Source organism: Corapipo altera, unplaced genomic scaffold, assembly GCF_003945725.1.
Source record: "Corapipo altera isolate COAL_440 unplaced genomic scaffold, ASM394572v1 64, whole genome shotgun sequence".
NCBI classification, from domain to species: domain Eukaryota; kingdom Metazoa; phylum Chordata; class Aves; order Passeriformes; family Pipridae; genus Corapipo; species Corapipo altera.
This window is the reverse complement of record NW_020884893.1, coordinates 2,104,065-2,116,612: the sequence shown is the minus strand read 5'-3', so window position 1 is coordinate 2,116,612 and position 12,548 is coordinate 2,104,065. Positions and strand designations below refer to the sequence as shown.

At 42.6% G+C, this 12,548-nt stretch overlaps 1 protein-coding gene across 2 annotated transcripts in view; it reads left to right on the top strand.

The window, feature by feature from the left end:
• The window catches only part of PREX1 (phosphatidylinositol-3,4,5-trisphosphate dependent Rac exchange factor 1), a 145,669-nt gene that overhangs the window by 70,288 nt on the left and 62,833 nt on the right, over positions 1 to 12,548 (top strand). For both annotated transcript variants that reach the window (XM_027645996.1, XM_027645995.1), the window contains exon 6: positions 8,548 to 8,709. In XM_027645996.1, the coding sequence (XP_027501797.1) occupies positions 8,548 to 8,709 (162 nt within the window). The remainder of the gene's footprint in view (positions 1 to 8,547; positions 8,710 to 12,548) is intronic.

Here is a 12,548-nt window from a genome sequence, read left to right as displayed (position 1 = left end):
GTTCTCTTCAGATGTTACTAAGGCTTGTGAGGGCTATTTCAGCCACTTCCTGTAAAGCTTTGTTCAGCCAGAATCGTGCCAACGTTCTGAGGGATTGGGTGGCTCTGGGGACTCTAAACTGGATGTGTCTTTCATCACAATGTGTCTACTTTGAGTGTGTTTAGGTCAGTAATGATCAAAATCCTGTATCATCTGACAGCTGTTCGTCAGCTTGTTTGAAAACTGTTTGGTTGTCTCAGAGGATTCCCAGTGGATGGGTGTGATTGCGGAAATGAGGACTGTAAGTGGCAGTAATTGGCCCCCGTGTTGGTGTTCTTACCATAGCAGCTAAAGAATAAAAGACCTGAAGAGAGCTAAGTTGCCTCTCATCCCTCCAGGTCAGGACAAGGAGAGGGAAAAGGAGAAAGCAGTTTTTGGGAGAGCTGGCAGCACCAGTGGCCTTGTGGACACTCTGTGGCTGACAGCCATCAGTGTTCTGTGATGTCAGTCCCTTCCTCAGCCAGAGTAACACTGCATCTACTAAAAGGAAATTAATTAAATAAAGGAGGAGCTTCACTCACACTTGGAAAGAAAGGTCCCTTCCTGAGTTCTGGAAGAAAGTAAGAGCTCTGTGCTGAGCTGGTGCTCTTGGTCCCAGGCTGAGCACATGAACCACCTGTGTCCTGTACAGCTGTTGCAGTGCTGTGCCCTTCCCCTCCCCAGGTGAAGGGGTTTTGTAGGTACGAGCTGTTTGGCTCAGTACTCATCTGCTGTTCCACTGAAAACTGTAAATTACTTGTTTCATCTGATAAATATTTAAATGATTTATTTCCATCCAACTGCAGCTTTCAGAGCCAGATTTTCAAAGCATGTCTTTCCTACAGGTGGAGTCATTCTGTTGCCTACACAGTTATCTAAAAGCAATCTTTGAGCAGTTTTATCCTGAACTTTTTGGATGAAATCAAGAAATCACTGTTAGCACCCCATATTTCTTACCTTTTGCTCTGTGTCCTTGATGAGCTGGTGGTAGCTCTGAAGTCAGTGTAGTTTCCTGTGTCAGGTCTGACCCTGCAGAGTAGAGACCATCAGTCATCTCTTGAGCATGGTTTGGGGATCTCTGCTCTAAGCCATGCACGTGCATGGCTGTCTTAGGGAACTTCCTCCATTACTTCTGCACCTCAGTGCCTCTGCTTTTTCTCTTTTTAGTATTGCTGTGTTGCTGAATCACCCATTGCTAATTAGACCTGCTTAATTTTTAAGATCTTTGGGAAGCATGATTGAGTGCTAGGCTTCTATCAGTTTGGATAATCTGTAGACCCTTCTGTCTGTTGACAGGAGCTTGACTGGCAAATTGAAGTTTCTATGCTGTTCTAAAGGCTCTTCAAAATACTAGAATGACAAAAGCTGCCAATAATACAAATTCCTCTGAAATTTCAGGGCTTTTACTCAAATCCCATGAGAATACTGACTACAGAAACACACCTAAAAGAAATGCACACCTTTGATTACAAGGTAGCAGCATCATTGATGCAATGACATTTTGGTGTTCTTCAGCTTAACTTTTCCCATTCCTTGGTGCCACTCTAGGGCAGATCTTCCAGCAAAAGCTCTGACCAAGAGTCTCCTGATGCTGCATCCCATTCTTCTATGGGTTTCTTTTTGTATCCAGGCCGATAGAAATGACACACTGTTCACCACTTGAAATTTCCTGGACAGGAAATACAAGCTTTTAGAAAATACTGAGAGGAATTAGGTTTTGATTAGGCAGCAAATCTGCCTCAGTCAGTGACATTATGCCATGACTAGAGGTTGTTCAGCTCAGAAAGTACCAGTGACCATTAAAGAGTGTGGTGGATTGTGATTCTCAAGGGTAGTGAATTCATAGTGAATAAACTGTGTCCTGTTCAAGACTTGTTTGATACTTTCTAGCACAAAATTACCGGTGTGGACACAAATGTCTCAGACATTAGAACAGCTCGGGGAAAATACAGTCGTGTTCTGTTCATGGGGACCAGGAAAATGGAGCTCTAAAAAAAGATAGATTTAAAAATAGCACAACCCTCAATTTAAGTGTTTGCTCTCCCTTTGCTACTGAACTGCAGTTATTGCTCCTGAAATAGCTGTTTTGTATTCATGGGGATTGGATCTTATTTTATCTAATTCCCAGGGCAAACAGATACTGTTGTATTCCAACTGATGAGAGAAGCGATAGACCAGAGCTAGCCTACTTTCTTCTTTTACCTTTGTTTTTAGCAAGGGTTTGTGAACGTCTAGATTTTCTGGTAACTTTGATATGACCTTGTTTAGCATAAATATTTAGTGTAGCCGAGTAGTAGGTTTGGTAAAATTGGTATCCACCATGGAATTCAGACTTGTCTGTGTTTGAAAGTCAACCGGAGCAGTAGAACAAGGCACATATTTTAAATGCTGAACTATTGTTTTTTATTAATATCTTATGTGAGTTGAGTATTCCTCTTCAGGATAATAGCATCTGGCATGGAGTTGATTTGGGTTACTTAATGAGGAATAATAGGCTGGAATATCTCCAAGTGCAGACACTCTTTGGGCGTATATTACAATAATTTCCAAACCGTATGGCATCCTGCAACTGGTGACCTTATATTGTCTCATCCTCTGAGGAAGCTACTTGGGTTTTTTTGACTAGCAAATGGTGGAGACAGAACAATGATTCAGATGATGGTGATTGATAAACTTCAGTTCTATTTATAGTTTCCCAGTTTTTGTAACTCAAACTTCGCAACTTTGGAGTGGCTGACTGTAAACAGTTTTTGTTATTTTTTTTTGGTTGGGTTTTTGGTTGTGTTCTTTTCTGGTTGTTTGGGGTTTTCTTTTGGTTTTGTTTTGTGGTGGGTTTTTTTGTGTGTTTGTTGGTTTTTTTGTGGGTTTTGTTGTTTGGTTTTTTTTGGTTTTGTTTTTTGTTTTGGTTTTTTTGAGTTCAAGCAATTTGGTTTCTTTCTTTTTGTCTAATTTGCAAGCCTTTTATATGGTTTGAAGGCTGAGACTCCAACCTAGCTATGGCATTTAATAATCTCTGTACAAGTAGAGAGGTAATGATATTAATATTTTTTTACCCCTAATACAGTTCTTACCTGCTTCAAGACAGCATGCAAAAAAATTCGTGTAGAATTTGCTGGTCAGTAAATTACTTCCTTCTAATTGAGAAAGGGGCTTGGACCAGGCTCAAGCAAAACAAAACTGTGCTGGGCATTGTCATTTGGGAAGAGGAAAGGAAACAGAGGCAAAAGGATGCACAGACCTTGAGGGCATAAAGTGTGTGAGCCACTCGGAAGCAGCACGTGCTGCTGGAGAACTCCCTGGTGTTCCGGCAGAATGGTTTGGATGAAGGCAGCTCTGTCCCACCCGAGGTAACCTGGGGGACTCAAGCAGCTAGTCTGAACCCTACTGCTGAAGAGCAAAAGCAGCTGTTCTGTAAACCAGTCTCTGAACAAAAATAGCCTTTTTTCCTTAATAAAGAACGTTTCTGTCAGCCAGAAGCAAACCCTGGGGGAGTGGTGATCATGAGTTAATCACACCATCGGGGTGGGGATTAGGCAGTCACTTCTGTCTCCTTCCTCCCAGCACTGGAGGAATGTGCAGCACATGATTGTAGCACCCTGAGTCTCCTGAGAGCCCAGAGCTGTCCCAGGGCCTGTGCCCTGTCTGAGCCCTGTTCTGTTAAGGAATTGCTCAGACTCCAGCCAGAAATGCACATTCCACCTCTGATCCTTTAAAAATATCTCGGTGTGTACACAACTCCAGGGACGATTAGGGCAGTAATTATGTATTGCTTCATGTGGGGAAGAGTCATTGGCCCTGGGAGGGGAAGAAAAGCCTGGATGCGAAGAGCAGTGACCAGATTCAGAATCCCCTTGGAAAGGAAAGCCCAGCAGTGAGGCACACACAGGCTTAGTGAATCACTACCTGGACTTGGAAAGGGAAGGATGGGAAGCTGGTGGTGTGGATGCAGAACAGGATGAAGGAAGGTTAACTCCCTGTCTCCCTCTTCTCCCTCCTCCATTCCTTTCAGAGCTGTTCAAGAAACAGAACCTTCTATTTTTCTACTTGGCCGTAATTCAATATATTTATCTCTGGGGGTTTGGCTTTCTTTTTCTTTTTCCCCCTCCCAAAAAAAACGGTGTTGCTCTCAGATTCATGATATTGTGTGGTTAAATCCAGCTCTCTGTAGCACAGCATTAAAAACTGTCGATGCCCTAAAGAGCTATAAGGAACACTGCCAATTTATAAATCATACTGCTGTCTTCCACACATTCTATATATAACCACAAATAGCTGCTAATATTTATAAAACTGGAAACATGTTTTTGCTGCATTCTAATTTAGCATGTATTGTAGGTTTGATGGCACATTAAATCTAATCTATTTTATCTGATTTATCATTGCTTGTCAAGTATTTACCCTGCAGAGACATTGACATAAATTGCAAATTTTAAAAATATGCAGAATTAAAAAACTAATGTGATTGACAGGTACACAGATGAAACTTGATGTAACATTTATTTTCTGATTAGTTTAAGTGTAAACTAGATTTTAATACAGGCATATATTACAAGCTGTAAAATACAAATGTGAAACTCCCAGTAATATTTATATTCACTGAAGGTGGTTTGGGTTTTTTGTTGATGGTGGGTTTTTTTAACCACATTTTGGAGCTGAACTGTTAAGTAACACAACTTTTTGAACTGCTCAGCACAGAAATGAGTTGTATTTGCTCTCTCTGGGAGCTGAGGGCTGGAGCTCTGTGGCCACGCTCTGTGCATGCCCTGGGCTGAGCTCAGTCCTGGCAGCAGGGATTGCACCACCCGGGGCACAGTGGCAGCATCCATCACACAAAACCCATGTTAAACCATGTCTGAGTGTTCTCAGGAGAGTAAAGATAGGAGGAAGGAATTTCTAAAATACAGAAACTTGTAACTTCCAGCTGCAAAGCGTGTTTGAAGTACACAAGCAGTAAAAAGTGTTGTGTGGCAAGGGAGGACATGGGGAAGGGTGACAGAGACTTCCTAAAAAAAGGTCAGTTAAGCAGAATAATATCCTTTTATCCTAGGAAATACTGAAATTGCATTTACATTAAAACCCTCTCTTGTTTCCTCTGCCCACCTGTATTGTTTGCTCATCATCCCTCCTGCCACCTCTTGGCATCTTCCTCTGTGAGGTTCTGCAGCACAATCAGCAAATAGACAAATGTATGAGCAGATGATGTGTCTTACTTCCTGTGATTTAGTTCCTATATTTAGATTCTGTAATGTTTGGAACTCTTTTAGCTTTAAGCTATTTAAAACAGTATCTGAGATTGAAATACTTCAGTTGGAAATGTTTTTACTCCACTGCATAATCCAAACCTGGACTTTGTGATTAGAGAGGCTGCAGACGTCCTTCTGTCCTTCCTGGCACTGTTCAGGAGGACACCAGGGCTGGACGGAGATGTCTTGGAGTGCTCTGTTACTCCTTTTGTAAAATGAGTTGTGTTCTGTGTGTAGGTGTTATGAGTGACACAATGTCAATCTCCACAGCTATGAAAGAGGCATGAAATAAAGGGAAAATCCTGTGCCCAGAGGACACAGTTCCCATTTCCATCTTAATTCTTTAAAGAACAAAGATAATCTCTTTTCCCAGCTTGTGATACAGAATACCTTTGCAGATCTTTTTCCCCCCAACAAAGAAGAGAGAAAAGTGTGTTTTGCAAGGAAAAACTTTCTTCTTTGCAAGGAATAGTTTTCTGCAAGTGACAGCAACCTCATTTCCTGGCCCTACTAGTGCACCTGTTGTAATACATGAGATAGTAATTCCAGACAGCAGTGTCCATGGGCTTTGTGGGGGACAGGGCAGTCATACCCAAGGTTTGCCACCTGGTCTGTCTCTCAGCTGCCTTTCAAAATGTTGTCAAATGCTCTCAGAGTTTGCACATCATAAATGTGTCACTGAAAGAAACCAGTACCCAGAGCTCCCTCCCTGTGTTTTGGAAGTGCTGAGCTCTGCTCCTTTGGGCAGTGGCACTGTCAGGGCAGCACGACTTGTCCTCACATGGCTCATGCTGGGAAAGGGTAGGTTCTCTGAGTGCTTCTGATGCTTAGGCTGTTGGGACAAGTGGCAGCCCCAGCCAGTGCCATCCCTGCCCTTCCTGGCCTCCTCTCCTGCTCCTGGGGTGGGATTGCAGCAGGATGGAGTGGGGGAGATGCTGTTTGTCGCAGCAGGGGCCTGCTCTGAATGAAGAGATCTCTCTCTGTGTCTGGGGGTATTTCTGAAAGGGACATTTAGACAGTGCTGATGTGTCCATACTGTTCCAGTGCAGTGTGGGTGACACTGGAGCTGCAGACCTTCATTGGTTTTTACTGAGAGTCCTCTGTATTGGAAGCATGGAGCAGAGGGTGGTGTCTCCAACATGCAACACCTTTCTTGGCCTTCTATTCAGCAAGAGTAGAGTAAAAACTTCCATAGGGAATGTTATTTGTGGTATCAACTGACATTTGTAGCAGCAAGCCTCCTTTTCCTGTATACGTGTTACTCACTCTGTGTATCACAGAGTTTAAAATCATGAACTCCTCTCTCTGAGTGGGATTCCCAGCTGTCAGCACATCACTCATCCATCTGACAAGAACCACTGTCAATCTCCACTGTATAATTTTCTGAAAAGAGGAAGTGTTGCTGTGAATAAATTATCAAAATACTGAATCTGTTGAAAAAATGGAATTGCTTTATTTCACTGGACAAGCATCAACATTCCCATAGATTCGTTTGGGCCTTTCTGTCTCCGGGATCTGTCTGTGTGGAGTGAGAGCACCTCCCATTGCCATATGTTGATTCTCATGAGACCTGTCACTTCCGTTGCTTAAAGGAGCACCAGTGGCCAAGTAGTTTAATCTCAAGATGCAGATTTCACTCTAAAAAAAGGAGAAGTTGATAAATGAATAGTTAGAGTACGTGGTACTTCTGTAACACTGGGTCTCAAGATAGTTTACTAGTGCTAGTGATTTAAGTCTTGCTCCAACTAGTATGGGGAAGCAGGGAGAAAGCACTGAGAGGGTCTGTGCAAAGACAGAAATGAATCTGTACTGCTTTTAACTCCAGCTTTTTCTTTTCAGATATGCCTTCCAATGGTGCTGGTGTCTGAGCACCTCAGTGTGTAACTATTTATTCTACAGTTACTCCTGCTAGTAGAAAAGTACAGCTAGGTTTGCACAAACCTGTCACATGCTGAAGGTGACTTCTGTCTGAAGAGCTTTGTAGAGCAGATCTGTGAATCTACAATAGGGCAGAGAAAGTTCCTTGATTTAGCAGCTCAGTGTCTGGATTAGTGAAATTGTTGGATTAGCAGCTGTTAGAGTCACTGTAAGTTAATGCTGCAGCAGAATTTGCCCTTCAGCACACTGCCCTGCACTCTCTCAGGCCATGTAACACGAGCCTAAAGGGCCCAGGGAGTGTGATCTGGAGGTGGTGTTTGGTCAGTTCAGGAGCAGTGCTGGTCCTGCAGGATGTGTGAGCAGCTCAGGTGGGGCAGGGCCCAGCAGTGCTCAGGGTCACACCGGGAGACAGAGCATGTCAGCGCCCAGCAAGGCAGCACAGCACAGGGGCCTTCCAGTTAATGCCAGAATGGCAAAATCCTGTGTGGTGAAGAGACTTGCTGAGGTTAATGTGCTGATGTGGGGAAGCAGAAGACAAACCAGACCGCGGGTTAAGGCTGGTTGGAACCGATGACAGGCATCTGGGGGTTGTGAGCACTCTTTTGGATGAGCAACATCTGCAATGGGCTGTGTTTGCCCTTAGCTGTGGGAACTGTGGGTTGAAGCAATCCAGCTACATTCAGATCACAGTGCTGTGCAGGCTTTCTGGCTAAATCCAGACTCATTCTTGTATCTTGTGCAAAATGATATGATGCAGCAGCACAGGACCTTCAAACAAATAACACTGAGGCGAAACAAACATAGTGAGAAAGTTAAATATTTCAGGCAATCTAAAAATGTGGGTCTTAAACACCATATTATGTATCCAGATAAAATTACCAGCCTTATTTTAGGTTTATTTAATGTATTCTTGTCTGATTGTGGCTGACTGTAAAGTACTGTTGGTCTAGAAGAATGATTGTGAGTTGACAGTGGTTGTGTCTTTTGCCAAACTGGTTAATATTGTCAGATCCCAAGTCTTCCCTCTGCTGTTTTTCAGTGGACAGGTTTTAATGGGACTGTTGTACTTTGAAACAAGTGAAGCAGAGACCTTGTTTGTCTCTGTTAGAACATGTGCCCTAGCCTTCTAAATATGTGAACATAAAGCAAACACATGTGACACAGCAAAACGTATTTGGCTTTAACTGTCTTTATTTGACATATTTAACATGAGCAATTACTTCACTTACTTCACAGCATTCCTGTTAAACCTGTGCAGATGAAGAACAGAGAACAGCATCTACAGTAACATGCCCCCAGCTTCTCTTTAATTTGCAGTTGTTCTGGCAGTTTCCTACAGAATTGCTCACTAATGCTTTTACCTTTCCACAAAGCACTTCTGAGTTTCATGTTTTCTCTCTTTTTTAAGGAATTAGCTAAGAGGACTCCCTCTAAGCATCCCGATCACCCAGCTGTCCAGAATGCTCTGCAGGCAATGAAGACAGTCTGCACAAATATCAACGAGACCAAGAGACAGATGGAGAAACTGGAAGCCCTTGAACAGTTGCAGTCCCACATTGAAGGATGGGAGGTAGGATGCAGGATCAGCAAGCTCCCTGGAAGCTGGAATTTAGTGACTAATGCTGTATACAGGGATTTCTGTTTCTTATGTGATGTGTAAATGCTCTTGAAGGTGTGGGCAGCGTCACTGAGGAGTTTAGAATTTGGTGTTTATTTTGGGTGTGCAGGCTGCACACAATTTGTAGCAGAACAAATAGATTATGGAAGGAGGAGGGTGTTAGGGCTAGAATGGACTGACATTTCAAATGATCAGATTCCCCTTGAAAGGCAAATAGATCTAGAAGATGAAATCAGGACTGGTCTAAATAACAGAAGGTTCTTTTTCCATTCCCATAAGCCTTTAGTTTTTCTGGGAGCTTTGAAACTTATTTCACTTAACTTCATATGGATATTCTGTGTAAAAGATAAGAGTTTGCTCCAGTTTACTCACAGATGTGTTTCTAGTGATGTGTTTGTCAGTAGGTGGTTCTGTGTAGGTAGAACCATTTTCTATGGACAGGAGAAAAATAAGAGAGGGAGAAAACTAGAATGTGAAGCTTGGGGGAAGAGGAGATCTGGAAAATCCAGTAGAAATAGTGGGAAGTCAGGATGTTGTGCAGAGGATTGGCAGCTTATCTTGTGATGATTTTGGCTGAGGCCTTGGGTCAGTGGAGCTGGAAGGCTCTGGGAGGTTCACCATGGGGAGTCAGTGGTGTTAAACAGCCTCATAGAGAGAGTGGTGTTGGCCTTTAGGGAGGGGGATGTTCAGAGTGTCAGGGCTGATCACTGCCAGCTGAGGACATTTTGTTAGGGGTCATGTCAGCTTCCTCATGTTTGGACTCCTGAGTGCTCTCCAGGACTCTCTTTCGGGTTGTTTTTTATTTTTCATGTATATTTTAAACCTTGCTTGTTTTTTCCCTGAAGGATGTTCTTGGCATCCAGCTCAAGACATGAGAACAACCCAGATATCCAGCTGTGTAGTTTTTGGATATCAAGCTCAGCAAGCAAAGTTGTACAATGTTCTATGTAGCAAGACTTTTAGAAGCCGGTGAAACATTTCAGGTTCAACACAACTCCTGGGTCATCTAGGCAAGAGGCATGGTTTGAACTCTGCAACCTGAAACATGACTATTAAAGTGTCCATGATGCCACAAATAAAGTGATATCCAGACTGCTCAAAATTTCTAAACAGAAGTGTTTTTCCCTCCCAGTTAGCTGTGGAATATTTCTAAACTCTTCTAGTGGCATGTTGAAAGGAAAACTTACTTTATATATCACAGAGATATGGTGGATATAATAATATAAATACCATGATGGTATTTTTTTTGTAAATGTAAATAAATTGGAAAAGAAAATTTGTGAAGAAACTTGAAACTGATTGACAGTGTCTAGTCTTCACAGTGCAGGGGTCTTACAAATTAGGACTCTAGAAAAAAGGACTGTGTTTATAAATAACTGCTTTTAGTGCTTTCAGGTATGTTTCACAGTTTATTCCTAATGAGAAGAGTTCCTAGTTTCTATTTTGGAAAGCATCAATTCTGAATTAAATACATTTTTAGATTAACAATACAGTGTTACAATTAACAATAAGTCGCAGAGCTGACTGTAGGAGGAAGTCTATAATGCACATTTATGCCTATTTTTAGTTTATGTGATGGCAGTCTCTCCTGTGAAGTAGAAAGTTTCCCTTTTCTGTTAGCATGGATATGGATTCTGAAGCACTGTATGTATGGTTATATACCATATGTACTTTGCAACAAGGCCTACAGCTTCCAGGTTTTTCAGTCCAAGGATCTAAATTGTCGAAAAGAGGTGAAGATCAGCTTACTTAGAGTATTCCACAGATATAAGACGCATAGCCTGAATGTGGGGAGTGTGCCAGCAACCCAACAGGAAGGTTGGTGTCACCTTGTGCCTGTGATTGGGAACAGGCTCCACCTTGTCTGATGTGTCTCTTTAACCAGACCAGTGGTTTCACTGGTTTCTGTGCCTTTGCACTTCCTTTCAACTGCTCCAGCAGAACATCCCTGCTCTGCTCATCAGCCTGTTGCTGTCAGAGCCACCCTCAGTGTTTCCAGCACGGAGAACAGCATCATTTTCCTCCTGCAGAGTCTCAAGAGGCGGGAACTGTGACTTCACGAAGAGCAGGAGTTGTTCTTCAGAGCAATTTCCTCAGTTCAGCATTTTTTCTTTAACATCTCCCCCCACGGATCTGCATCTCCCTCTTGAGCACAACCATCCTGTCAGTGTCCTGGCATCACCCTGGGGGCTCTTTGTGAGGCACACTGCAATGAGGGCACGTGTTAAAGTGAGCCCAGGCTGGGCAGCCACTGAAGGCCTGCAGCTTAGTCAGAACTCTGCTCATCACAGTGAGCTCTGCTCAGATGGATCCTTTTGGAATGCACAGAACCCTTGGAGCTCTCTGTTATGGATTAGTTTCAGTCAGGTCAGTTTGATTCTGGTTAATCCTTCTGGGAAACAAAGATTAGTTTCAAAAAAGGGAAAAGAAAAGTAAAGGATGCATAAGAAGACCAATTTTTGTATGCAGTGCTTTTGTTTGCTTAGTAAAAAACAAGTAAATATGCCATTTCTATTACATATTAATATTTCTGTGGGCAGAGCTCCTCCTCGGTTACTTTTACTGAACAATTGCTACATATCCCCTAATTCTCAAAGTCTGAAGTGCCATGGGGAGCAAAACCCCCATCCCAGAACAGCAGGAGTTGGAAGATACATGTTAGTGCTCAGACTGATCAGTCACTTCATAATTGCCTGTAATTTGCAGTTCTACCAGCTATGATGTTTTCTTTTTCTTTCCTTCCTTCCCCCCTCCCCTGCAGCTTGGTCCCACTTAGAAAGGTGAGAAATTCTGCATTGTCTCTGAAAACATCAAATAAATCTTACTGTGTTTCTTACTATTGAGAAACCTCTCAAAATGTTCTAAATGGGAAGTAGGGAGGCCAACAGCAAACAGGAAATGCAGTGACAGTTTAGATACCATCATGATGGGTCTGATGGAAAAGTAAAGATTCGTAGGTTTTAAAGTGAGAAGCAACTGTTTTAGTCATTTGCTTTACTTCCTGCACAAAATAGGTCAGATAATTTTACCCAGTGATGCTTGTGTCAGTAAAAGATTGATTTCAGTTACTGATGTCACTGTACTTGTTGCTTTTCCTGTCTTTGGTTGTCTTTTGGAAAATAAGGTACTTGATCTTGAGGTGCTCTGGAGTCTTGATTTCTCCATGGGCAAACCATGTGAGGAAGATGCTTTTCTGTTGCACATTCAGTTGGTTTCTGTTCCTATTTGTGTGTGTTCTAATAGGCTTTTGGGGTCATAATTCTAAAATAAGTGATTTCTCCTGGACACAGTAACAAGTCATTTTCAAAATAACAAGTTCTCTTTTTCTGGACATGTATTAAGTCTTTCCACAAAATGATTAAAAAACTAAAAGAATATCAGACAGCAGATGGAACTATTGCATCTAGCTAGTTCTTGCATCACTCTATCCAGAATGTATAGAAAGGCAGATGTGGAACACATAAATTGGTGCTGCATCCATGGCAGCCTTTGAAAGGTCTGGGGTCCCAGCACAGGAAAGACATGGACCTGTTGGAGCGAGTCCAGAGGAGGCCACAGAGGTGATCAGAGGGCTGGAGCAGCTCTGCTGTGAGGAAAGGGTGAGAGGATTGGGATTGTTCAGCCTGGAGAAGAAGAGAAGCTTCAGGGTGACCTAATTGTGGCCTTCCAGTGCCTGAAGGGAACTTAGAGGAGAGGTGGAGATGGACTATTTACAAGGGTGTCAGGACAAGGGGGAATGGCTTCCCACTGACAGAGGGCAGGTGTAGATTAGATATTAGAAAGAAATTCTT